The 26,178-nt window shown below is 39.4% G+C and overlaps 1 protein-coding gene across 12 annotated transcripts in view; it reads left to right on the top strand.

Annotated features, from left to right (window-relative positions):
* LOC111139808 (HECT, UBA and WWE domain containing 1, E3 ubiquitin protein ligase) overlaps positions 1 to 26,178 on the top strand; it is a 166,528-nt gene that overhangs the window by 115,354 nt on the left and 24,996 nt on the right. For 10 of the 12 annotated variants that reach the window (XM_022492219.1, XM_022492210.1, XM_022492220.1 and 7 more), the window contains 21 exons: positions 44 to 274; positions 1,788 to 1,910; positions 2,418 to 2,513; positions 2,844 to 3,113; positions 4,821 to 4,973; positions 6,485 to 6,612; positions 6,834 to 6,915; positions 7,919 to 8,095; positions 8,552 to 8,711; positions 9,000 to 9,358; positions 11,626 to 11,821; positions 13,279 to 13,446; positions 14,569 to 14,714; positions 15,137 to 15,203; positions 16,076 to 16,290; positions 19,695 to 19,906; positions 20,355 to 20,537; positions 23,304 to 23,476; positions 23,831 to 23,979; positions 24,732 to 24,807; positions 25,642 to 25,740. In XM_022492219.1, coding sequence (XP_022347927.1) covers positions 44 to 274; positions 1,788 to 1,910; positions 2,418 to 2,513; positions 2,844 to 3,113; positions 4,821 to 4,973; positions 6,485 to 6,612; positions 6,834 to 6,915; positions 7,919 to 8,095; positions 8,552 to 8,711; positions 9,000 to 9,358; positions 11,626 to 11,821; positions 13,279 to 13,446; positions 14,569 to 14,714; positions 15,137 to 15,203; positions 16,076 to 16,290; positions 19,695 to 19,906; positions 20,355 to 20,537; positions 23,304 to 23,476; positions 23,831 to 23,979; positions 24,732 to 24,807; positions 25,642 to 25,740 — 3,463 coding nt within the window. The remainder of the gene's footprint in view (positions 1 to 43; positions 275 to 1,787; positions 1,911 to 2,417; positions 2,514 to 2,843; positions 3,114 to 4,820; positions 4,974 to 6,484; positions 6,613 to 6,833; positions 6,916 to 7,918; positions 8,096 to 8,551; positions 8,712 to 8,999; positions 9,359 to 11,625; positions 11,822 to 13,278; positions 13,447 to 14,568; positions 14,715 to 15,136; positions 15,204 to 16,075; positions 16,291 to 19,694; positions 19,907 to 20,354; positions 20,538 to 23,303; positions 23,477 to 23,830; positions 23,980 to 24,731; positions 24,808 to 25,641; positions 25,741 to 26,178) is intronic. The other 2 variants (XM_022492221.1, XM_022492218.1) reach the window with 1 other exon arrangement.

Here is a 26,178-nt window from a genome sequence, read left to right as displayed (position 1 = left end):
TGAGACAAAATGATCTTCACACAGCTTTTTAAATGACTTCTAGGCAGCCTTTACTTGCATCAAGAACCTGTGGAACCGGAAACCCCTAAAGGTATATGGCGGGCGAATGGCTGAGTCCATGTTGGCCATCCTATGCCACATTCTCCGAGGAGAACCTGTGATTCGTGAGAGACTGAGCAAAGAGAAGGAGGGATCTCGAGGAGAAGAGGACACAGGGCAAGAGGAAGGTGGCTCCCGTCGGGAACCTCAAGTAAACCAGCAGCAACTGCAACAGGTAGGGTCCTGGGTTCCCACTCCAGGGCCGAGACTTTGCTGCCAATAGAAAACCCACAAACCCACAAGTATATTCTAAGTTCACAGGCCACTAAGTGGGTTGTGGGTTTTCTAATTTACATGCCACAAAGTGCTTGGTCCTCTTAGCCAGGAGATAGCTTTAAATTTGTTCCCTCTTAGCTTTTTTTTTTTCTCCTGAAAAGCCAAGGTATGGTTTCAGTGCTCCTAACCAGTATAAGATTTGTGTCCTCCCAAGCATGTTGTTTAGTATTAAAACTCTTTTATAGATAGTATAGTATAGTATAGTAGCCACTCAGTAGGCTGTGGCTGTCTTGTTCTTTGGAGGCGAACTGTCCTCAGCTACTTTCTGATTTCTCTATAGAGGAAAGGATTAAGGGTATCTCCAACAAGAGCTCTCTGCAACCTTACCTACAGAACTTACTAGTTTTTTCAAATAAATACATAAACCACATTTTGAAAATCGGAATCCAGAAGCGGAGGTGGGGGAGGCATTTATGATCCTGACCTTTCAGTCTCACAGAGCATTTAACCTGGTAATTTATGTGTATGTATGTATGTTCTTTTTATATCTAGGGTAGTCTTCAAATAATGTCTTCTACATATACATGCCACATTTTTATTATAACCAATAAATGCTCCCTTTAAGAAAATCTGGAAATAAAGCAAAATATTTTTAAAGTCATTTATAACAACACACAAGATAGTTTTTCATCACTTAGTTTTATGCCTAATTTTTACACAATTAACATATAGTATAGAATTGTGCTATCATTAAGAAAATATTTTTTTAATTTGTTATTTTATTACTGGATGTTAATTTTCTTATCTGATTTTGTAAAACTGTCGTGTATAGTTTCTTTTTGTGCAGATCTTTCTATACATCTCATGATTATCTCCTAGTAATAAAATTCTTAGGTCAGTTTCTCAGGCTCTTGTTCTGTTTCCAGTTTGTTTTCCAGAAAAATGGGGCCCAATTTTTGCTTCTATGTGTAAATCTCAGTCTTTGGATTACGGTGATCCTATTAATTATAATAACCATCTAGTTCCATTTTCTTAGAGGACAGAATTAAAAATCACCCTGGCTTCCTGCCCCATTGCATAGCTCTAATGTTCGAATACTGTGGAAGCACCAGATGGAAAGAATTGTTCATTTACCTAACTCTTTGAGCTTAGTTCTCAGTTCATATGAAGTTAGAAAAACTTCTTTCCATCTTGAAAGGGTTTCTGCCCCTTTTTTTAAAGATTTTATTTGTTTATTTGAGAGAGACATTGAGAGAGAGCGTGAGAGGGTAGAAGGTCAGAGGGAGAAGCAGACTCCCCGTGGAGCTGGGAGACCGATGCAGGACTTAATCCTGGGACTCCGGGACCATGACTGGAGCTGAAGACAGTCACTTAACCAACTGAGCCACCCAGGCGCCTGGTTTCTGCCTTTTTTAAATGCATTTGGATTTCTCTTTTACTGCCATTTCTGAGATCCTGCATTCTTTTTATAGCTCATGGACATGGGCTTCACAAGGGAACATGCCATGGAGGCCCTGTTGAACACCAGCACCATGGAGCAGGCCACAGAGTACCTTCTAACCCACCCTCCCCCAATCATGGGAGGAGTTGTTCGGGTAAGTTGGCTTGGGGGCTCTAATTTTGTAGGCATTGGTTTGGCTGCTGATATGTTTTTTCTTCTGTTGTACTTCCCTCATTGGCCTTCTATTCAAAAACTACTTTTCATTTTCAGACTTCTGCATGTCAATATTTTCATTTTGTGATAACTCTTGGTTCTAGAATATAATCAGAGCAGAGGCTTCCTATCTCCCAGCTGTGCAAATTACTGGACTTTTTTTTTTTTTTGTAGAAGAACTGTTAAATTATCCAGTCAGAAAGCAATAGAAGAAACTCCCTTTTCTGAGCTGCAGAATAAGTGGTCACATTGAAACCCCCTTCCTATGCTTAACTTCATTGTGATTTTCCCTCTCTGTTACTATAATGACCAAATAAGCCTAGTTGGGTTTGACTGTTACAGAGCAACATATGGAGCACCTTCTCCTCTAAAACTTGAGCACAGTATGTCTGATTCCCTGTAAGTTGGTATGTGCTTTGTTGCTGGATTTCCGGTTGTTTCTCTGTAGGATCTGAGTATGTCTGAAGAGGACCAGATGATGAGAGCAATTGCCATGTCTCTGGGACAGGATATCCCAATGGATCAAAGAGCGGAGTCACCTGAGGTAACTAGGAAACATGACATCCAAAAGGGTCTGACACATTAATCTTAGTATTTTTATGGAAAGATAATTGGAGGAATTAATATCTAAAGAAGGACATGGGGATATTCATTCATCCCAACTTTGCCATTACTAATAACACTTACCTCCATCACTGATACACTGTATTGACCTGAGGCTGCTCTCATGAATGATTACCACACCCTGAAGAATGTATCACCTGCTTGAGGAGAAGGTAGTGGGTCTTCAGTATGGTAGGGCAGTGCATTCTTAGAGTGTTCCCTATTTTTCTTAAACTCTCCCATATGCTATCATTTCCTTCCCCGCCTCCAGGAAGTTGCTTGTCGGAAGGAAGAGGAGGAACGGAAAGCTCGGGAAAAGCAGGAAGAGGAAGAAGCAAAATGTCTAGAGAAGTTCCAGGATGCTGATCCATTGGAACAAGATGAGCTCCACACTTTCACAGATACCATGTTGCCAGGTTGCTTTCACCTTCTTGATGAGCTGCCAGACACAGTGTACCGGGTTTGTGATCTGATCATGACCGCGATCAAACGTAATGGAGCTGACTATCGAGACATGATTCTGAAGCAAGTAGTCAATCAGGTAAGTTCTCCAGGAGCCAGAAAAGGAGAGTGTTATATCCAACTAATGAATCATTGAACAACTATATCAAAAACTAATGATGTAGTACATGCTGGCTTAATTGAATATAGTTTAAAAGTTTTTTTTAAAAAGGTGTGTAAAGTGGTTTTTCTGCCGTCATCAAACTCTGATTTTTTTTTAAATGAAACTTTTTTTTGTATGTTGTTTGTTTGTTTTGGTTTGTTTTAATCCAATACAGATATATTCTCTTTGAATTCTTTAGATTTGGTAATCTCGTTCTTTCTTGAATGTTCTTGCAAAAAGTGAATAAACTACTTCATAAAAAATGTCTTTGAAAGGAAGAAACAGGGTTCTCTTTTTCTAGGCATCTCTTCTGAAATTCATCTAAAATGTCCCAAATGTTTCTTACTCTTGAACCCAGTTAGGTCCCATGGACTAACAGTGAATAAATGTTTCATTTTCCCTCTACTGTGTAACAACCACATCAGCAAAAATAGTTCTCATCATAATGAATAGCTGTGACCTGGTATTTCTGGTATTTGTATTTTTTTAAACTGTTTTCCTCATTATGAAATTAACAGACTAATTGTATACATTACTATTTTTTTTTTTTTACTATTCATGGGGGATTTTTTTAAAGATTTTTGTTTATTTAGAGAGAGAATGCATATGAGGAGGAGAGGCAGAAGGAGAGGGGGAGAGAGAGAATCTCAAGCAGACTCCACACTGAGCACAGAGCCCGACGCAGGGCTCAGTCTCAGGACCAAAATCAAGAGTCAGATGCTTAACTGACTGAGCCACCCAGGCGCCCCTACAATTCATGTTTTTAAATCATTGAAATCTTTTACATATTTTTTGAAGTCAAGAAGCAGAGGAAAAAAAGTGATGTATGGAAGCATAACTTTAGTGTATGGAAATATCACAAAAGTAAAAGGCCGGGGTGCCTGGGTGGCTCAGTGGGTTAAAGCCTCTGCCTTCGGCTCAGGTCATGGTCCCAGGGTCCTGGGATCGAGCCCCGCATCGGGCTCTCTGCTCAGCAGGGAGCCTGCTTCCCCCTCTCTTCTCTGCCTGCCTCTCTGCCTACTTGTATCTCTGTCAAATGAATAAATAAAATCTTTAAAAAAAAAAAGTAAAAGGCAAACTGGATAAACCTTTTTTTCTACACAAGATAAGACCCAGGTTTAGTTATCTTTATATAAAGAGCTTACAGAAATGATTTTAAGAAAACTAAAACTTAGAAAAGAGCAATTATGTCAGATTTATAAGAAATTTAACATGCAAATTAAAGCAAGACCAACATTACTAACATTCTGGTTTATTTTTGTTCTTAATGATAATTCTGGGACAGATGTAGTAAAAGATTACTGGTGGAAGTGTAAGTTGGTAGAAGCTTTGTGGTGTTGACTATGTATTAGAAATTTATTCTCCCTAGAAATTTTTTAAATATTAATTTCCTTTAACTTACTAGCTTCTTAGCTTCGTGTAATCTGGCCTAAGAAAATCATCTTTTAGAGGTGCTCCTTTCGTAGCATACATCTTTTGATACAGACACTAAGTCTATATAGTAAATGTTTTACCATTTACTCACCCTCCTTTAGCAAATGTGTTGGGGATAGAGGGAGTATTTTACAAGGTTGAGAATGTTTTGACAAACCTTATTATATTCTGTCTACAGTTACCTGACTTGGCCACTTTCTGCTTTTATAGGTATGGGAAGCTGCTGATGTATTGATCAAAGCTGCTCTTCCCCTGACAACAAGTGACACAAAAACTGTGTCAGAGTGGATCAGTCAGATGGCCACCCTGCCCCAGGCCTCCAATTTGGCTACTAGAATCTTGCTTTTAACACTGCTTTTTGAGGTAAGATTTAGATTTTTTTGGTTCCTGTGATTCATTAAAGAATTATAACACATGTGCCATTTGAGACCTTGAAGATAGTGGAAATATAAGGCATGATCTCTGCATTTCATGAGCCCACAGTTTCTGATAGGCTGTAAGACATGTAATTAAGTACAAAATGCAGTGTTTTGTGCCACATAAATAACATACAGAATTTTCTCTGTGTTCAGGAGGAGGGCTAATACATCACTTCTGGATATAATGAGGAAAAGGCTTCTCAGAACAAGTATTAATTAATTGTGTCATAGAGGATTTGGGGGAGTGGTAGTTAAAAGGTTTTTAGAATGACCATCATAGTATAGTTATGGAATAATTTGGGCCTCTCTGAAGAAACTTAACTGGCAGCTGAAGAGTGGGATCGGGTGTGGAAATTGGATAGAAAGAATCTGGTTCTTCCTCATACCTGGTCAGTCACCAGATTATTTTAGGCAAGAGAGTGGTTTGGCCGGGACATGTTCTTTTTCCAGCCAATACAAGAATTAGGAGGCAACTGACCTTGAACAAGTGACTCTTCATTTGTAGCTCATGTTTAATAGTAAAGCCTAAACTTAATTGAGTAATTCCTTTACAACTGCTGAGGAGATTAAGTCCAATATATGTCATATTGTGTGTCTACAGTCTTGACTTTCCTTTATGATGGAAGTGGTGATTCTTACTTTGGCACTTGTGAACGGATACTTCTGGGAAAGATTGCAAAGTACTGATTGTTGGGGTCCCCAGTAACATAATATGGAGAGAAATCACTTATAAATCCCCTCCCTTTTAAAAATCAGAGGACTGGTCTTATATTTTCTTGTAATCCTTTTCCTGTGCATTTAAACAATTAGACTGGAAACTTTTGTATCCTGTAGTCTCAGTATTATATTATGAATGTTTTCCCAAGCCATGTATACATTCCATCTTTGGGATGTCCCCTAGTTTACTTAAATAATTGCCTGTTGTTGGACATTTAAATTTCTTCTAGTGCAACCCCTATAAAGGAACTACTATAGTGTAGGCCCTATAGGGGAACTGTACTAATCATTGCTGCATTTAATTACTCCATCTTCTTGGAAAGAATGTAAAGGTTCTCTGTAACAGAAGCTTTTTAACTTCAACATAATTAAGACTGTGTAACCTAGATGACAGTCTTTAATGATATCAATGATACTAATAACAGCTTCTGTATTAAGTATATGCTGATGTACCAGGCACTGTGTTGGGCATTAGAGAGAGTGAGCAAACGTACACACACACTTCATTTAATCACCATAATTAACATTGGAGGTAGAAATAATTATTTCCTGTGACCCCTGAGGGTCTAGACACTGAAGGCCTAGAGAATTTAAGTAACTCCTCTCAGATCACACAGCTGGTTGGTGTTGGAGGTGGAATTTGAATTCATCCAGTTCTCTTAATCTTCTTCCTGTACTGTGCTAATCCTTAATACTGAATAGAAGTTGGGATTTATGTTTTTTTCTTTGATCAATTAGGAGTTGAAGCTACCTTGTGCCTGGGTGGTTGAATCAAGTGGCATCCTCAATGTCCTAATCAAACTCTTGGAAGTAGTTCAGCCCTGCCTACAGGCTGCAAAGGAGCAAAAGGAGGTCCAGACCCCAAAGTGAGTGACTTTTATCTCACCTGGTTTCACTTCTGTTCCCCTTACACTTGGGCCCTAAAGTGTAGGGCCTGAATCAGGCACTTTGCTAGAGCATATATAGGACAAATCTTGAGTACTTCCTGTGGTTTGAAAATAGTTGAGGTCCCTAATGTGAAATCAAGTAAGTTTTCCTGTATTATGCAAGTTTCTGGCTTTCCTAGAGTAAATCATTTCTTTTTTAGGTGGATCACCCCAGTGTTGCTCCTGATAGATTTCTATGAAAAGACAGCCATATCCTCTAAAAGAAGAGCCCAGATGACTAAGGTATATAATACATGGTTGGTAAAACTACTTAGCTTCTCGAGGCAAGACTAGACCAGGAGAGAATATGGAAGAGTGGTAAAGAATCAGGAGAAAGCTCCCTGATTAAGACATAAATCTCTTAAGTGGGGCACCTGGGTGGCTCAGTGGGTTAAAGCCTCTGCCTTCGGCTCAGGTCATGATCCCAGGATCCTGGGATCGAGGCCCGCATCAGACTCTCTGCTCAGCGGGGAGACTGCTTCCCCCTCTCTCTCTGCCTGCCTCTCTGCCTACTTCTGATTTCTGTCTGTCAAATAAATAAATAAATAATCTAAAAAAAAAAAAAGACATAAATCTCTTAAGGAATCAGAGTAATTCTAGATTTCTCTTCTGCATGGTTAGTTAGAATTATTTTTCTATGGGGCTGCTTGCAAAAGGACCCAAAAACTACCCTGGAAGTAAATATTAAAGGAGTGTGCTATCTCCAAAGGAAAGGGGAGTAGCTTTTATACAGCAATTCCTTCAAAAGCCAAATGCTCCTTTATAAAAAAAAAAAAAAAAGATTTTATTTTTTATTTATTATTTTTTTAAGAGAGGGTCAGAGAGAGACTCTTAAGCAGACCAAGAGTCAGACGCTTAACCGACTAAACCACCAGGTGCCCCAAGCCACGTGGATCTTTGTATGAAAACTATATATGTCACGTTATCTCAGTGCCTTCTCAGAAACAGAAATTTTTGTTCCTGCCCATCCAGAAAGTTTCCTATTTGTAGAAAAACAATTGGAAACAAAAGGAAAGCTGAGAATTGCAAGACAAAGGTATAGAGGGTTTTGTGCCACTGAAGGGGCTTAGGAACTTGAGGGTTAATGCGTACAAAAATTTCTCTCTTGGCTCTCAAAATTTCATTAAATGTTGGGTGTTATTTCTTTTTCCTGAGTTAGCTTTAGCAGTGAACAGATGAAGTTACTATTTCTTCTAACAATGAGCCTTGTAGGAAATACAGTTAAACTTTGTGTTCTTATATTTAGTATCTACAGTCCAACAACAACAACTGGCGCTGGTTTGATGACCGCTCTGGGCGTTGGTGTAGTTACAGTGCAAGCAACAACAGCACAATTGATTCTGCCTGGAAATCTGGAGAAACAAGTGTGCGTTTCACTGCAGGCCGAAGAAGATACACAGTCCAGTTCACTACAATGGTGCAGGTACATGCTTACTCAGTGCTATAAACTTTTACTGAAATGAGGGGAAGGTACTGGGTGTGCTTTTTGGCTTACTTCTTCCTGAACCAGCAGTCCTCACGTGTTCTAAGAAGCACTGTTACCACTACTAAATTGGGTGTAATTTACAGAGAATGGAGTCTTCCTAAAGTCATTAGTGAGACCATGAGTCAGTCTGTGGCAGTTTGATACTATCCCATCCAGAAATGATTTTAAGTGTTAGTGATGGTATCTGCTCTGTTGGAAAGTTTCCAGTTTGTTATATGGCCTTATGTATGCTACTTTCCTTCTGGGGACCTTAGGCTTTTTCTTTCTGTAAATGATAGGGATGGGAAAATTGCCAGGGTTCCTTCCTATTACAGGATTTTGCCTGGGAGTTCCAAAACCCCTCTTACAGTTTTTTTTTTTGTAGAGATATTCTTTGTCTCCTTGAAATTCTAGGTTAATGAAGAAACAGGGAACCGGCGCCCTGTGATGTTGACTCTCCTAAGAGTACCACGACTGAATAAAAACTCGAAAAATAGCAACGGACAGGAGCTAGAGAAGACACTGGAAGAAAGCAAAGAAATGGATATCAAACGTAAAGAAAATAAAGCCAATGGTATGGACTTTTAGTTTTGAGTCTTTCAGGATATGTTATATAAAGCTTAGCGTGTCTTTATGGCTTAAATTTTGGCCAGCTTCATCATGAGTGATTTTCTTATCCATCAGATTGTTTGATGACTTAAAGATCAACAGTCCTTTTTATATGCCCTTTCATCTGGTCTTGGAATTGGTGTTTTGTATGTTTCTCTTAATAAGGACCCAGGTACTTGACCTGGCTCTGAGGGAGAGATGGAGGAGGAAATGTCAAGTTAAACTGTCTGAACTCTTACTTTCTTATTTGTAGATACTCCTTTGGCCCTAGAAGGTACAAATACTGAAAAGGAGACAAGCCTGGAAGAAACAAAAATTGGGGAGATCCTAATACAAGGCCTGACAGAGGATATGGTGACTGTTTTAATCCGGGCCTGCGTGAGCATGCTAGGAGTCCCTGTGGACCCAGACACTTTGCATGCCACCCTTCGCCTCTGTCTGAGGCTCACCCGAGACCACAAATATGCCATGATGTTTGCGGAGCTGAAGAGTACCCGCATGATCTTGAATTTGACCCAGAGTTCAGGCTTCAATGGGTTTACTCCCCTGGTCACCCTTCTCTTAAGACACATCATTGAGGACCCCTGCACCCTCCGTCATACCATGGAAAAGGTGAGTCTTTGTGGTGGCAGAAGCTGTTTTAGCTCTGTATCAAACCTTTGTTCTCCTTGGTCTCAGAACAGATAGATTTCTGGTTCTTCATAAGATAGATATATAGTTAAATACATAGACTATGTGCTTTGTCTGGCAAACTTTACCAAATATGTGATCTGGTGCTTGCTTAGGTATGGTAGATTGTCCCATTGGATGACATTTTTTAAAAAGTAGAACATAACATTTTCTATCCTTAAATTTACTATAGTTAATAAATCTTACCTGTAAAGTTCTCTCTGGCAATATATATAGGTTTTTCAAACCAAAAACTGTTCATGAGGGAATGGGATACCTTCTGCCAAGTTCGTGTCTTAATTACATTATAGGAGTATTGATCATGTGTTCACCTATGAGCCTATTTTCCAAACACTGTATTTTGGGGTTGTAAAAGTAGTAAAGTTTTGGGAATACTTAATGATATACCAGACATTTTAATAAGCTCCTTACAGATACCCATTGTGCAATCAGAAAACTGAGGCATATATGTTCATTTTAGGAAACATATAAAGCAGTGGAAGAAATGACAAAACAATTAGAAAAAATGAAAGTATTTTTAACAACAACATTAAGAAAGCGGAAACATAGGGAAGACAAATGTCTTATTTCCTCCTAATTTGTCAGCAGTCATCATGTGAATGTTACTGGACTTGCATTTTTTTCTTTTGGGACACTGATTACCACATTTATAAGTAGTGCTGCAGTATGCATTTTTGTGCATAGCTTTGTTGCATTTAGCTTTGTTTTTCTTAAGGATTCCTAGAAATCGGGTCAAAATGTATAAATATTTTTTAACTTGCCAGAAAAGGGGTACCACTTTATACTTCCACATGTGTATGAGTATACATCTCAAATTCTTCAATTCTTTAACCAGCCTTTTTAAATTTCATCTGATGTGAGCAAAATCAAAAGAAAGAATGCTATTAAAAGCTGCATATACATTATTCCAAGGGCAAGAGAAAGCCTAAGAGGGAAGGAACAGCTATATACAGATAGAATTCTGACTTAAAAACAAATTGTTTAAAGTTCATACACCTTAAAAAATGCTAGGAAAAAAAATCAGGTTCTTGTTGGATGAGAGAACTTTTCTAAGCTTAATTGTATTTGGGGGGGGGTAAGGAGCAAAGGAAGATCCAGTGGCAGTTTTAACATATCAAATTGGCAAAATATAAATGCTTGATAATAACCATTGCAGGTGTGGGTGTGGACAACCAGGCATACTCTTACTTTTGGTAGGAGTGGAAATTAGTGCAGCCACATTGGAGGGCAATTTGGTACTGTCAGTTTAAGATATCCTTTGACCTAGAAATTCTGTGGCTAAGAATTTATTTGATAGTTTAAGTCAAGTATGCTGAGGTACATATAGATTGTTCCCTGTAGAATTGGTTGTAATAACAAGAAATGAGATCAGATGTCCAGCAGAGGACTGGATAAATTATAGCACGTTCTTTATAGTGAAATTACACTTTTTATATTTAAAAAATGAGAGTTTATTATTGTAGCCTTACAGGCAAGATAAAGGGGTTAATAAGTTAAACTTAAAGAGCATGACTGATTTGGTAAGAAAAGCATTAAGATTCCAAAAGATGTTTGTGAACAGTTGACAAAGGAATAAATAATGGAAAATACAGTGGAGTTATTTTCTTTATTCTTTCCTTTATTTTCTATTGATTGATGAGTCCTTTTATAAGAAGACAAAAAGTATAATGATGTGTAAGCCCTGTACTATCAGAGCAAATGGTCTGTAAATAGTTTGATATTTCCTGTGGCTATCTGAGACTGATGATTGAGACGTAAAGAAAACGTCTAATTTTGTTCTTAAACACCAAGATATCAGTATTGCATATTTTTAGAGTTTGAACCATTCTGGCTTAAAATTGGGACAGCATTTGGGAAGGCTAGGAGCTGGCACTTACATATGAGAGCTATAATTTATATGGATGATCAGTGGTCTAGATATATTTTCCAATTTTTATGAAGATCACATGCCATCTGGTGTAATAATTGGTAGTTTTGGGATATGCTGAATACTGTAACTTTTTTTATAATCAGGAAGGAGTGGGACTTAAAAGACCAAGTGCATCTTTTCTCAAAAATCTAAAGCTGTCATCTACTGTCTTGAGGCAGAGTTTGGATAGTATTTTAAAAACCTTGGTAACTCTTCCTTGAATGCAATTGTATTTTTGAAAAGTGGTCTTATCAGCAGTGTTTCTTCTTCTCTTTACAAGGTGGTTCGCTCAGCAGCTACAAGTGGAGCTGGTAGCACTACCTCTGGTGTTGTATCTGGCAGCCTTGGTTCTCGGGAGATCAACTACATCCTTCGTGTCCTTGGGCCAGCTGCATGCCGCAATCCAGACATTTTCACAGAAGTAGCCAACTGCTGTATCCGCATTGCCCTTCCAGCCCCTCGAGGGTCAGGAACTGGTGAGTTTCCCCTTCCCCTGCCCTTTGAGATATTGAAGTCTATGGCCTCATATAACCCCAGAGATTTTCTGTGAAGAGACCTGTAACTTGGAAAGCCTCTTTGGTAGGCAAGTGTTGGGACATTGACTGATTGGTCATGTGGGCCAATTCAGAGGTACTTCAGTAGCTTCTTACTTGCCCTCTGGTAATCCCTGCCAGAGAAAGCAAGGTCTCATTCAATTTAGTCCTTGCCTTCAAAGAATTTGTCTTGGTGTGACAACAGAGCTTCTATACACTGTAAATGGTTTACAGAGAGAGTGGTAATTGACGGACAGGTAGACATGTGATGACTCACCTGATGCAGTAGGGAGTACGCAGTATCAGTGTGTTCTTGCTCAAAATGTCCAACCTATATTTAATTACGAGGAAACAACTAAATGCAAATTGTGAAATATTCTATAAGGCAGACAATCTAGACTCTTCAAAAGTATTAATGTTCTGTTAATGTTCTAAAGGGGAAAAAAATGCAAGGTTACCCTAGGTGGTAAAAGGAAACTAGAACTACCGACCTTGATGGGATTCTGGACCCAATAAAGAGATTGAGAGAAATTTGAATACTGATTATGTATAGTCAGATAATTATATCTTTGTTAAATGTCTTGGGTGTTATGATGGTATTGTGGTTATGTAGGAAAATATCCCCGATCTTAAGTGCAGGTAAATATATTTATGGGTAGACAAATGTTGATTCTAGATGAAAAGTATGGGTATTATTTATCCTAACCTTTAAACTTTTCTGTAGGGTTGTGGGTTTTCTTTTTAAAATAAAAGGTAGATTGGGAAGGGAACTCTTTTATCCTGGGAGCCTCAGATATGTACCTGGCTCTCTGTGCTGAGCATTTCTCATGTGTGATCTCATTTAAACCTCAAATTTTAGGAATTAAAAAAATAAAAAAAAAATTAAGGTTTGTTTAAGTAATTTGGCCGTTATCCTCTAACAGAACTAGATTTCAGAACGAAGTCTCCCCAATTACAAAGACTGTATTTTTTTTTTCTTTAAAGATTTATTTGTTTGTTCATTTGCATGGTGGGGGTGGGAGGTGGTGCCGAGAAGCAGATTGCCAGCTGAGCATGGAGCCTGATTATGTGAGGCTCAATCTCATGACCCTGAGATCATGACCTGAGCTAAAATCAAGAATCAGACACTTAACCGACTGAGCCATCCAGGCACCAGGCAAAAGGCGTACTCTTTTTTTGCCTGTATTCTATTTACTATTTGGTACTGCTCTAATAAACCCTGTGGGATTTAGAGAAAGTAAGAGCCAGATTTTCTAGTAGGCTACTTGAACATTGTTTGTAAATGGCCACCTGTCCCAAGCTTACAGGTTATACAAGCCCCCTTCTGAGTCTTTATCCCCAACCAAGGGTAGGTACTGGTTCACTATTGACTGATTTTTCTCTGTCTCACTTTGGCTTAGCTTCAGATGATGAATTTGAGAATCTTAGAATTAAAGGTCCCAATGCTGTACAGCTGGTAAAGACAACCCCTTTGAAGCCCTCGCCCCTGCCTGTCATTCCTGATACTATCAAGGAGGTGATATATGATATGCTGAATGCCCTGGCTGCATACCATGCTCCAGAGGAAGGTATGTAGCTCCCGTACCTCAGAAGTCTGGGCAGTTTGCCTGGATATTTCAACCAGCTTAGTCTTAATGAGCACTCACTATGTGCCCATGTACTGGGAATCAAGATGAATAAAACATGATGTCCTTTTCTGAAAAAACTAGTGGTCATACATTATGACAGATGGCAAAGTAGTGGTGAATCCTAGAGCAAGTCACCTGACTTGGTGAGGGTTGGGGCCTGTAGGAAAGTTTCTTAGAACAGGTGGTTTCTAAAGTAAGTCTTAAATTATCATTTAAGAGGAGATGAGGAGAATGCTGACATATGAGAGTCCATCCCATACAGAGGAAAGAATAAAAAAAGATTAAAGAGGAGATAGTATCTTGTGGACAGAAAAATAAATACCAAGGAGTCTCTAATATTTTCATTCTCAGAAACAAAAACATCTTTATCTCCCAAAAAACTGGGATCAGTATTAGAAGGTATAGTTAGGCTTCCTGACCTTTGAGAGCACCATCGCAATCCACCTTTATTCCTAGCTAAGGTGCTGCTGGTAAGTACTGGGAAAATCATGAATGAATTCCTAGGAACCTCAGCTTTCATTCCAGTCATATCCTTTTTTATTTTATTTGGGACATATTTCTTTGATAGGTCTCACAGAATTGCCAAAAATTGATGAATATAGTCTTTACTAAGTCAAGAAAATCTGAGTCTTTGATGCTTTTCATCCATTTAGCACTCTGATCTGTAAAGAGCTCCTTGTTTCTTCTACAACCATAGAACCTTTACTCCACCTCATATCTTCCCCCACCCCAAAATATAATTTAGCTATATAGCCAGGGCAACCATTTATTGACCTCCATTACATTAGGCGTAATACTGGCTATGTTCATTTAAGCTCAGTGACAGCTGAGGAAAGTTGAACAGACCAAGTAGATTGCCTGTGGTCACAAAACTAGTTAGTGATAGAATGAGCTTTTCATCCATGCTCTTTTGGTTATACTACATTTCTCCTCTTAAGTGAAAGCCTGGCAATATCACCATATAAATAGTCACAGTAAGTCGGAGTGAAATTGACCAAGCTGCCAAATAGGCATTGACATTGCACAGTTACAGATGAGTTTTGTTTTTGTTTGCTTTTCTAGCAGAGAAATCTGACCCTAAACCTGGGGGTATGACCCAAGAGGTTGGCCAACTCCTACAAGACATGGGTGATGATGTATACCAGCAGTACCGGTCACTTACTCGTCAGAGCAGTGACTTTGATACACAGTCAGGTTTTTCCATTAATGTAAGTCAATTCCAACCTCCTATTTCCTTTTCCTTTTCCAATACCTATGTGTTCTCCATATTTAGGGTTATGCTAGGGAAATTTCAAAGTTACTGATTTTGATATACCTGTCAATTATCTGTTGACTAAAAATAAAGATAAATTTAGGATGTCCCTGGGATTTGTCTCTGTTTGGATTGGAAACATTTCCTTAAATTCATTTTTCATTCTCATTTTTCCCTGTCCATGCTCCCCAATCTCCCAGTCACTGTTTATAATGATTGCATCCCACAGATTCTAGTATATAGCAGGTAAAGGTGGTTAAAAGATCAGCCAAAGAGAATCCGTAGCATTTACAAAGAGTACCCTGGGAAGGGATCCTACCATTTAGGGATAATTGTCTTTGAAATTAATAATGGCTCATGAATATTCTTCTTCCATAGAGTCAGGTCTTTGCTGCAGATGGTGCCTCCACTGAGACTTCCACATCTGGGACATCCCAAGGAGAAGGTAATGGTTTATTTTCTCTTGTTCTTATTTCTAGAGAGGACAAAGAAATTGGGTTGGGTGTCTTGGGCAGGAGGTATGGGAATATAGGCATAATTGTCGCATTTACTTACCTAAGTGAACTTTTCCCAAGGGTGAGCTCAGTGTTCTGTAAATAAAGGTATCTTTATGTTAAAATTAATAAAACTGACATAACCAAGTAATGGTTGCTATGGTACAATCCTTTAGAGCTACTCTTGAAACCACCCCATATATTTCTTTTGTTGGCTTTCATGCTGGCTTAGAGAGCTTCGGTGCCAATGACACAATTCTAGCTCTAAGGTTTATGTGGTGGATTCTTGCCTTCTAGCAGTGTCATGTGGAAGCAGTTTTAAGGATGCCTTCCAAGAGCTGCTGCTCCTTGGATAGAGAAGATCTTTGAGATCTAAGCAAGGAGACATTGTACTTGATATAACTGCTGGGATAAAATATAGAGGGCATGTGATTAATAGCATCTCAGTATTCCTGGATGAGACAGGAAAGCATTTATAGAGGAGATCAGCTTTTGAGCTAAGCTAGATAAGTAAATGTGTGCCAGGGAGACATGTGGGAAGGAAAAGGTAAAAGGGTGTATAAGGCATCTTTGGAGTATACAGTATTTCTAGAGCATAAAATTATGTGTAAAAGAAGGGGAGTGACAGAAGATATGTGAATAGCCTTCCTGCTGTACCTGTCATCTTCACTATCTGTCCTTCCGCTGCATTGTGAGGGGGGACTTTCAGTTTGTACCATTGTCCTAAAGTGGAGGAGGAGGAGTATTCTCCTTGCACTTGAGACTTGATGTTTGCCAATATTTCAGCGTGAAATTGAACCAGAGTTTGGCTCTTTCTCAACAGCATCAACTCCAGAGGAGTCTCGGGATGGGAAGAAAGATAAAGAAGGGGACCGGGCCTCTGAGGAAGGCAAGCAGAAAGGCAAAGGCAGCAAACCTTTAATGCCCACCTCCACTATTCTTCGTCTTCTGGCAGAGTTGGTGAGGTCCTATGTTGGTATTGCTACCCTGATTGCCAACTACAGCTACACTGTGGGCCAGTCTGAGCTGATTAAAGAGGTAATATTTCCAGTATGTCTAAGGCTTTATACTGTTATCATTTGGATACAGATGTGTCAGACTCTTTGCTAGGAACCTATGCATGCTAGCCCAGTGTTGCAAGGCAGAGGCCTCTTAAGATACAATGAAGAAGTTAGATATTTTCCAGTGATGTGGTGCTATCAGGCTCATTACAGGGAGTGAGTTGGTGCCATTTGTTATTTGTTTTGTAGAAAACTACTTGGTCTGCAGTATGGCAGCTACAAAAGGCAAGGTTTGGAGTCAGACCAGTTAAGAATCTGATCTAGATAGCAATCTAGGTAATACAGCATCTTGATGAAGTTGCAGGAAAAAATAGGTGAGTTGAAGAGATATTTTAAAGGTAGAAATGGATAAGAATTGGAAGAAAACAAAATCAAGGACTTAATGTTTTATGATTTTCCATTCCTTCTTATGTTAGTAGAAGAAAATGGTTTGAAGAGAAAAGGTAGAATTCAGAAGGTTTGAAGAGAAAGGTATCTGTGGTTTGTCTGCATAAGGGTGTCTAGGGGACTGTAGAATAAGCCAAATAAACAAGAATATGGGTGTTTATCTTCCAGATGTACTCAGCACCTGTGCTAAGACACCTGATGTGGTTAATAGTATTGGTAATACGGAATATAAGGAAAGTCTAGATGTCTGTCAGAGCTTGGAGAAAAAATGAAGTCATATTTTGTATGTCCTGATACGGAATTATCTTTAAGTTATTTTTCAAGTGAGAGGGCACTCTAAGAAACTAGATTATGTTCCCATATATGTAAAAGGGTGCCCAGGGAATTTTTTTTCATAAAGTGGATCTTGTTTTGGGTTGTCATATTGTAACTTTTTGGTTAGTAAGTAGTAAAAGGTTTTGAGAGTAGAATGGGGACATTAATGTTGCAGGCAAAGAATAAGAAAGCAGCTGCCATTTTTTAAGCTATTTTGGCTTTAATCCAAGTTTTTAAAATAGATACAAAGATACACAGTTCCTGAATAATTCATCAATTTTTCTTGGGTGACCATTACCCAAATTAAAATGTTACAAATTCCATAAAAGTTTACCCCTTCATGCCTTTGTACATTTCCCCCTCCCCTTTAAGCTTCTATAAGGTCACCATTATCTTGAGTTCTGTTGCCACAGGTTAGTTTTGCAACTTTGTATAAATGGAATCTTACAGTACATACTCCTTTGTGTCTGGATTATTTTTTGTTTAATGTGTTCGCAAAATTGATTTTTCTGTGTGGTTGTAGTTTATTTGCTATATAGAGTTCCCTTGTGTAAAGGTAACATAATCTTATCCATTCCAGTGCTGAGAGACAATTGGGTGGTTTTCCATTTAGAGGTATTAAAAGTAGTGTTGGCTACAGTCCATTCTTAAACATGTCTTGGTGAACATACACAGTTGGCCCTTGAACAACACATGAGTGTTAAGGGTGCCAACACACCCTTCCCCCACTCCATGTATGCAGTTGAAAATCCGCATATAACTTTTGACTCCTCAGAAACTTTACTGGTAGCCTGCTGTTGACCAGAAGCCTTACCCAATATCATAAACAGTCAATTAACACATACTTTGTATGGCTATATGTATTAGAGAAAAGAAAATATGATTAAGAAAATCATAGGAAGAAATATATTTACAGTATAGTACTTTATAAAAAAAAAAGGTGCATATAAGTGGGCCCACACAGTTCAAACCTGTGTTGTTCAAGGATCATACTGTACAAGTGTTTCTGTTAGGTGATATATGCCTAGAAACAGAATTGCTAGTCTCTTTAGCTTTAGCAAATGGTGCCAAAAGTTTCCAGAGTGGTTGTGTCAATTTATATTATCACCAAGCATGGCATATGGGAGTTCAGGTTGTTTCACCTCCTTGCCAACACTTGGTATTTTTCTCATTTTTCATTTTAGCTGATCTAGCGGATTTGTAGTGGTATTGCATTGTGGTTAAAATATCCTTGTCTTTATTGGCCATTTGGATATTCTCCTGTGATGTGTCCAAGTCTTGTATTCTTATTTTCTATTGAATTCTTCACATATTCTGGTTATAAGTATTTTTGTGGAGTTACGTGTATTAAACATACATTAGGCATTTTATTTGAAAGTTTTTAATCATTATGCCAGTTGTAGTTACTGGTGGAATAAGACATTTAATTGTAAATTTATTAAGCGTGTTTTTAATACATGTCACGTGACCTTGTAGTACTGGGTACTCCTAGGTGCTTTACAAATGCTATTGATGATCCTTCCCTCAGGACTGGAAGGTGATTGGTATTGCCACCCTTAACAGAGAAGTAGAGAAGGCTCAGAAAGGTTAGCTTGCTCAAGGTCAGCTGCAGAGTAGCAGGATTAGAATTGGAACCCAGGTCTCTGATTACAAATCCAAGTCTCTTTACTGCATCACACTGCTTTCCCAAGTTGCAAAGCTTTTTTTTCCAGTTTTTAGTAATAATGTCACATATTTATACAATTTTGTATTTTATTCACTACTGGGAATTTTTTATTTCTAATAAGTTCCATCTTAACTAGGCTACCTTATTTAATTATCCAGACTTTAGAATTCTTCAGTCCTTTTTTTTTATTGAGGCAAATTTTACATAAAATTAAGCATTTAAGTGTATAGTTGAGTTGCATTTAGTACATTAAGTGTTGTGCAACCATCCTCTCTAATTCTGAAATCATTTATGTATTTTGATCCAAAATCTGCTTGAATGACAGCAGAACTTTAAGTTCCTTTCTAATATAAGGAATTACCAGGGCAGAAATGATTGTTAGAAAGAAGGAACAAGTCTCAGTTTCCTTCCCTTGTTGGACCTTTTTTGCTATTTTATGTAACTCTTCATTAAATATGTTTGCATATCCATATCTGTGACTACTGTTCGAACTCCTGCCACTTTTTAGCCCACGTTCCTTAGCATGTTGTAGGTATCGGTAAATATTACAATTTAATAGAATACTGAAGGCATTGTAGCACTCAATTATGAATCAGGATTTGAATCCTTTCCATTGGCTAAGTTTTTTGTGCAGGCCATGTTTCTTTGGGCCTCAGATTACCCATCTGTCAGATGGGGAAAATACTGAACTTGGCTTAACTGTTTTATAGGTTTACTGTGAACAGTTCTATCAAATATCACACATAAAAATGTTTGAGAAATGCCAAGTGACATGTAAATAAAGGTGCTTAAACTGTGTAATGAGAAATGAATGAGATTTAAAAGCATAAAATCTGGATTTGCTACTAGCTTAGCATGTACCTTCAACCCTTAGTCTTCTCATCTATAAAGTAGACCTGATAATTGACAGGATGACTTGAAGGATCAAATCTCTGTATATGTACCTTGCTGATATGCAAATAATATGGCATAATTATGCTTGTGAGTAAACGTCATGGTTAATGACTTTTCAGGACTGCAGTGTGCTAGCTTTTGTTCTGGACCACCTCCTCCCACATACCCAGAATGCAGAAGACAAGGACACACCTGCCCTGGCCCGCCTATTCCTCGCAAGCCTGGCTGCTGCAGGGAGTGGCACAGATGCCCAAGTGGCCCTTGTGAATGAAGTAAAAGCAGCCCTGGGACGGGCACTGGCTATGGCTGAGAGTACAGAGAAACATGCCAGGTAAAATCCATGCCTGATGTAGTGCTAGTAACCAGTAGCATCCCCTTAACTGCATTCCTTGTCCATGGGATTCCTTGCCCTTGAACAAGAGTTCTGGTCCCACTGGCACTGTGTATCCTCTGGTCCTCTCAGATAGTTCTAGTGCTTCCAGATACCTAGAGTATTGATTACATTTGGAGGAGGATACAGCTTAGAGAAAAAAACAAAGGGATGTTTTCATTATATTTCTGAGGTCTTGAAGTTCAACATGCTATTCAGTCTCACTTTTTAAATTATGTGTAAAGAAAACTAAGAGTGCTACCACTCAGGGAGTGAGCTCTCACCTCTTTCAATGTTACTTCCACAAGGAAATACTGAGGGCACAGGAGGGTTTATCTGAGGTGAGTTAGTGAAGACACCAAAGAACAGGCAGTATTCATATGATAGAGGTGTCACACTTCTCTCCCAGGCTTCAGGCAGTGATGTGTATCATCAGTACTATCATGGAGTCCTGCCCCTCCACCTCCAGCTTCTACAGCAGTGCCACAGCCAAGACCCAGCACAATGGCATGAACAACATCATTCGACTCTTCCTAAAGAAGGGACTGGTTAATGACCTGGCAAGAGTGCCTCACAGCCTGGACCTGTCTAGGTAAGGTTATTCCTGAACTCCAGCTGCAGGCTTTTGCCCTCTCTTTAGTCATGCTGCTTTTATTTCTTCATTTGCTTGTATTTCCTGTATCCTCATCAGATGAGTAGTGAGCCACCAATGTGATAGGAAAGATTTGGATATAGGTGGGAACCTGAGTTCTTAGTATCGTGGTTAAGCAAGACACTTTGCCTTTCTTTAGGCCTTAGTTTTCTCATGTCCTGCAAACTCAAGAGTTAGACTGTATGAATAATTTTTTCCCAAGCTTCCCCCACCTTAATTAAAAATAACCTATTATTGTAAGATTATATGTGTATCATGAGAACTACAGATGAGCAAAAATAGATATCACTGCCACTCAGATATCACTGTTACCTACCACATATCTCTCAGTGGTTTTCTTCACATACATACAAAATGTATTTTTTACTAAAATGATGTTATATATGTTGTTGTGTAACCTGGGTTGGGTTAGGGGGTTTTTTTTTGTTTTTTTCAGTTACTATGTCTATCTTTCGGTGTAAGTAAATTTTCATCCTTTATATATAATGCCCAAATCCATATTCAAAAATTTTTGTGCAAACCAGAATCTAGTTATAGATCTTGCATTACTTCTGATTATGTCCTCTGAATCTCTGTTATTCTAACACAAAACCTTAATTTTTTTAATCTTCATTTTATTTCTGTTAGTGACACTAACTTGTTGAGGTGGTCAGGCCTGCTGTCCTGCAGAATGTCTTGCCTTCTAGATTTGGTCCATTGCAGTTCCTTTACTTCCTGTTTTCTGTAAACTTCTAATTAGAGCTGGAAGCTTAATTTAAAGTTATTGGTTAGGATATATCATAAGTGATGTACATCTCATATTCTGTCATGGGGCAACACATCTCTTTGAACTATCAAAAATCATGACAAAACTGACTACTTAGAGTGATAATTGTCATTGTACTGTTGTATTTTCCACCTTCTTACTATAAAGTAATTTATGTTAGTATTTTGGCACTGTATAAATGTTTGGTTTCCTGTCAGCCGTATACCTAATTAATGATCTTAACAGTAAGTGATAATCCTTTCCTGTTCTAAATTCTTTGGGGATTATCAGTGATAACTTTCTCAATTCTGTCATTCCTTCTACACTATTAGCTGGCATTTTTGTGTGACAAAGCCCTATTCAAGGGGTGAGTCTGGTTACCCTGAAATAGAGTTCCTACTGAAAAGGCAGGATAAAAACTTTGTTTTTTTTTTTTTTTCTTTAAGTCACCAATTTTTAGAGTAATCAGTAGACTTAATCACCACCCCAAATGCAACTTTTCTCTGGCTTTCAATTTTCTGTTTTCACTGATTTTTTTTAAATCAGTAATTGAATTATTTGGACCACTGCAGTCATTCTTTCTCATTATATCTTTGGCCCATGGGGCCTCCTCAGACTGGCTTCTTTGTCCTTTTGATACAAATTCATCAGCTTTTTTTTTTTAAGATTTTATTTATTTATTTGACAGACAGAGATCACAAGTAGGCAGAGAGGCAGGCAGAGAGAGGGGGGGAAGCAGGCTCCCCACCGAGCAAAGAGCCCAATATGGGGCTCAATCCCAGGACCCTGAGATCACGACCTGAGACGAAGGCAGAGGCCTAACTCACCTGAGCCACCCAGGTGCCCCTCATCAGTTTTCTTAAAACATTTAAAAATTTCAAACTCAGGAGTGTAATGAGCACCATATGTCTCATCTGGATTAACCAGATGATTAACCAGTGTTTATCATTTTTGTCCTGTTTGAGGGACATTTAGAAGCTGAATCATTTTGAAGTTCATTGCAGACAACATGATGTTTTAACCTCTGAATGCTTCAGCATGTTTCTCCTAAAAATAAACATTCTTTTACATGGCTAGAGTATCATCACATCTAAGAAATTTTACCATTGATATAATAGTACTCACTATGTATTTCATACTCTGATATCCCCAATTATTCCAAGTATTACACCTTGAGGGGAGAGTGGTTTTTGTCCAGGATCCAATGAACATCACTTAATTGCATTTGATTATCCCATATCTCTTGTTATGACATTTGACTGTTTTGAAGGATCCAGAAAGACAAATGTAGAATATTCCATAATCTGGATTTGTCTAATTGCTTCCTTATATTCAGGTTTAGGTTAAACTTTCCAGCATGAATAGTATATAGGTGATGTTTGCCCTTATTGGTGCATCACACCAGGAGATATATAATACTAATTTGTCCATTATTGGTAATGTTAAGTTTGATCAGAGTTAAAGGTTAGCTTTCCCCTTTTTACTTAGTAAGTTTTCTATGGGGTGATGCTTTGAGTTCACATGAAGATTATATGAATATCCTATGCCCTGAGGATTTTTAACTCCATAGTTTTAGCATTTATTGGTGATCTTTGCCTGGATCACTTACATTGTTGTCTGAAAAGTGATGATTTCTGACTTTATCATGCCTGTTTATTAGCAGGCATTCTTTTATAGTGAAGATTTCCTTCTGCCTATTTGTATCCCTATGGCTGCAGATTCTTTTTACATTTAATGTAATACCATTACCATCATTATTGTTGATATTTCAGTGTTTCAAATTTGGCCTGTGGTAATGATGACCCCATTAATTTTTTAAAGCCTCTGGCACAAGATGTCCCAGACTCACCTTGTACCCTCCATGCCTCATCCCTGGAATCAGCTGTACTCTGATGAGTCTTGGTTCCTCCTTAGTGTGAGTTTCTGTGCTAAGTCCATCTCTGTATCTTCCTTTATCTCAGTCCAAACATGGCCAACACAGTCAACGCTGCTTTGAAGCCTTTGGAAACACTTTCCCGGATTGTTAACCAGCCTAGTAGCCTTTTTGGCAGCAAGAGTGCTTCTAGCAAGAGCAAGTCTGAGCAGGATGCCCAAGGAGCTGCTCAGGACTCCAATAGCAACCAGCAGGACCCAGGTAGGGAATCAGAGCCAATGGACTAAAGAGCTGGCTGGGTGGGCATAGCTATTTTATGGGTGCATTGCATCACAACTGTTCTGGCTTGGTGTTGTTTCCCTGGGAACTTGCTGGCCTTCCAGAGATCTGTCATAGTGGTGTGGGAATCCGCCCCACAAAGAATTCCTTCAAATTGCAGCCTTATTTGGCTCTCCTCACACGTAGCCTTGTCTTTTCCTTTGTCACCCATTCATTTATTCTCTGAGAACTTGTAAACTTGCCCAGGGAAGGGACCTTATTGTCTTCATGCTTGCCTCGTGGTGCCCTGCACATAGGCACCCTTTGATTATTTTGCTGGTTGGTTGATTGTTTCAGGCGAGCCTGGGGAAGCAGAAGTGCAGGAGGAGGATCATGATGTCACTCAGACAGAGGTGGCAGATGGGGATATCATGGATGGGGAGGCTGAAACCGACTCAGTGGTGATTGCTGGGCAGCCTGAGGTGCTCAGTTCACAAGAGATGCAGGTAGGGAGGCAGATCACCCAGCATACCCCTATTGCGGCGCTGAACCAAACCCCCAAGCGGTGTGGGTGGGTGAGTACTTTAGATCTTTGCCTCAATGCTGTCTGTTTTGCAGAGGAACACAGAGGATACTCTTAGTAGTAGATCAGTAAATGTGCTTGAATTGTATTAAATGAGGGGTGGGGGCAGTGCCAGGATGCCATCCATGTACTATGAAACAGAATAGATCCCAAGAGGAAAACTTAAGCACAGGTGAAATGTGGATGCAGAAAACTGGCCTGAGCCCTTTGGGCCCAAGGTATTTGATTTATTTGGCTCTGGTCATTAATGGAAACTCCTTAACATCACTGTTGTGCCTATAGCACCTGGTCTCACTGGAGCATTCAAACCAGCTATTTTCTAAAGACCCTAAAGAAGGCATTGTAATTTCTGGAGCTAGTAGCAGTGGTAAGAAATGGGGCCTACAGTCCTAAGCTGCTAGCTCTGAGGAGATCTGCATGTATTCCTGGATAGTAATACAACTAACCAGATCTGAGATAACTGGGATGAATCCATTTGAAGGACAGTCTGAGTGCGGATTGGCAGCACATGGTAGTTTCTGTGCTCTTAGCACCAAATGTGTGGTGTTTATGCAACATGTTCTGTCACATGTTATCCTAGAAATATATACTCCCTTGCTGGCTTTTTTTAGGGTTTCCGTGCTAGCGCAATGATAGACTTGTGTGCATCCATATATATGTTCTATTTCTCTCCAGGTTGAGAATGAGCTGGAGGACCTGATAGATGAGTTGCTTGAGAGGGATGGCGGATCTGGGAACAGTACAATTATAGGTGAGAGCCCCAGAACTGAGTATAGCCTCTTCCTTTGCCTCAGTCTCTCTTGGGAGGACCCTTTTTCTCATCATCTGCTTGCTCAGCTCTGCCTAAGGGCTCATAGCCAGCCTAGATTGCTGCTTGTCTTGATGTTGATGGTCTTACAGATGAGAAATTCACAAACCATCTACAGACCTGTGGTGGCAGGTCTGAAGCGTTGCCTGTGTGGGGGAGGTGGAGGGGGTGGCCATCAGTACAGATGATACATGAGGCACATCAAGAGTGTTTATTCATGGAAGCCTAGAGGAGGCTTTAGAGGCTGTAGGGTGAGAAAGTGCTTTCCTTTCAGTTCTTCAGCAAAATCCAGGGGCTTTCCGCCTCTGAGTCTCAGTAGTGTAAAAAGAGTGATCATTCCCAAGGGTGGCCCTTTTTACAACTCAAAGGGAAAATGGCAAAAGTTCCCTACTGTCACCTGGCTCCAAGGGTCTATGTGTTACTTGTTTTTATTTTATTGATAAAGGAAATCAAAGGATAAATGGAAGTAGACCTCTATTTTTAAATTTGACAAGACTTTTTCACACCCATTATCCTCTGTGGTTTCACAATTAGTGGGATTGGCAGGGCAGATGTGATCATCCCATTTTACAGATGAGGAAACTGAGACTCAGACAGGTAAAGTGACTGGCCAAGCTCACCTAGCTAGTCAACAGCAGAGAACCTAGGTCTTCTCCCTCATCCAAAAAAAAAAAAAAAAAGGATATCTGCTGGGTGTACGTAGCTACTTTAGGCGCACCCAATCTGGAAAGGGAAGTCCTCTGTTGTTCAGTGAAGGCTCTGCTCTGTAACCTTCAGTGAGCAGAAGTGGAGAGGATGAATCACAAGAGGACGTGCTGATGGATGAAGCTCCTTCCAACCTCAGCCAAGCTTCCACCTTGCAGGCCAACCGAGAAGGTGAGAGTGCCGAGGCCAAAAAGGCCTCCCTTCTTGCCCTGCACGTCTGACAGACACTACACTAGGGTTTTCCTGGAGGCAGCTGCCCACATGTGCAGAATAAGGAAGCATCTGTCTGCATGCGCTGACATACACCATCCACTTTATCCTCAGCCAGTTTTTCAAATAACATGTTACTACTGCTTGCCCAAAAGTTTGTCACTTCTTACTTGGTTCGCTTTCTTCTCACCCACCTGCTATCATCGCTCCAGATTCCCTCTTACCAACAGGATGCAGTCAGTAGCAAAGTAGGACTGGAAAGGCAAAGGGGCACCAGCAGACTTGGCCAAGTCCTAGACCATGGCTCCTGAAGTACCACCCTATAGCCAGCCTCCACATTCAGCCACCCTGCTCAGCGTGTTGATGCATTGATTGGCACTCTCAGGAAATCAGGGCTGG

Source organism: Enhydra lutris, unplaced genomic scaffold (assembly GCF_002288905.1).
Source record: "Enhydra lutris kenyoni isolate GAN:26980312 unplaced genomic scaffold, ASM228890v2 scaffoldscaffold119, whole genome shotgun sequence".
In the NCBI taxonomy this organism is placed as follows: domain Eukaryota; kingdom Metazoa; phylum Chordata; class Mammalia; order Carnivora; family Mustelidae; genus Enhydra; species Enhydra lutris.
The sequence above is the reverse complement of the archived record's forward strand: the minus strand, read 5'-3'. Positions and strand labels throughout refer to the sequence as shown.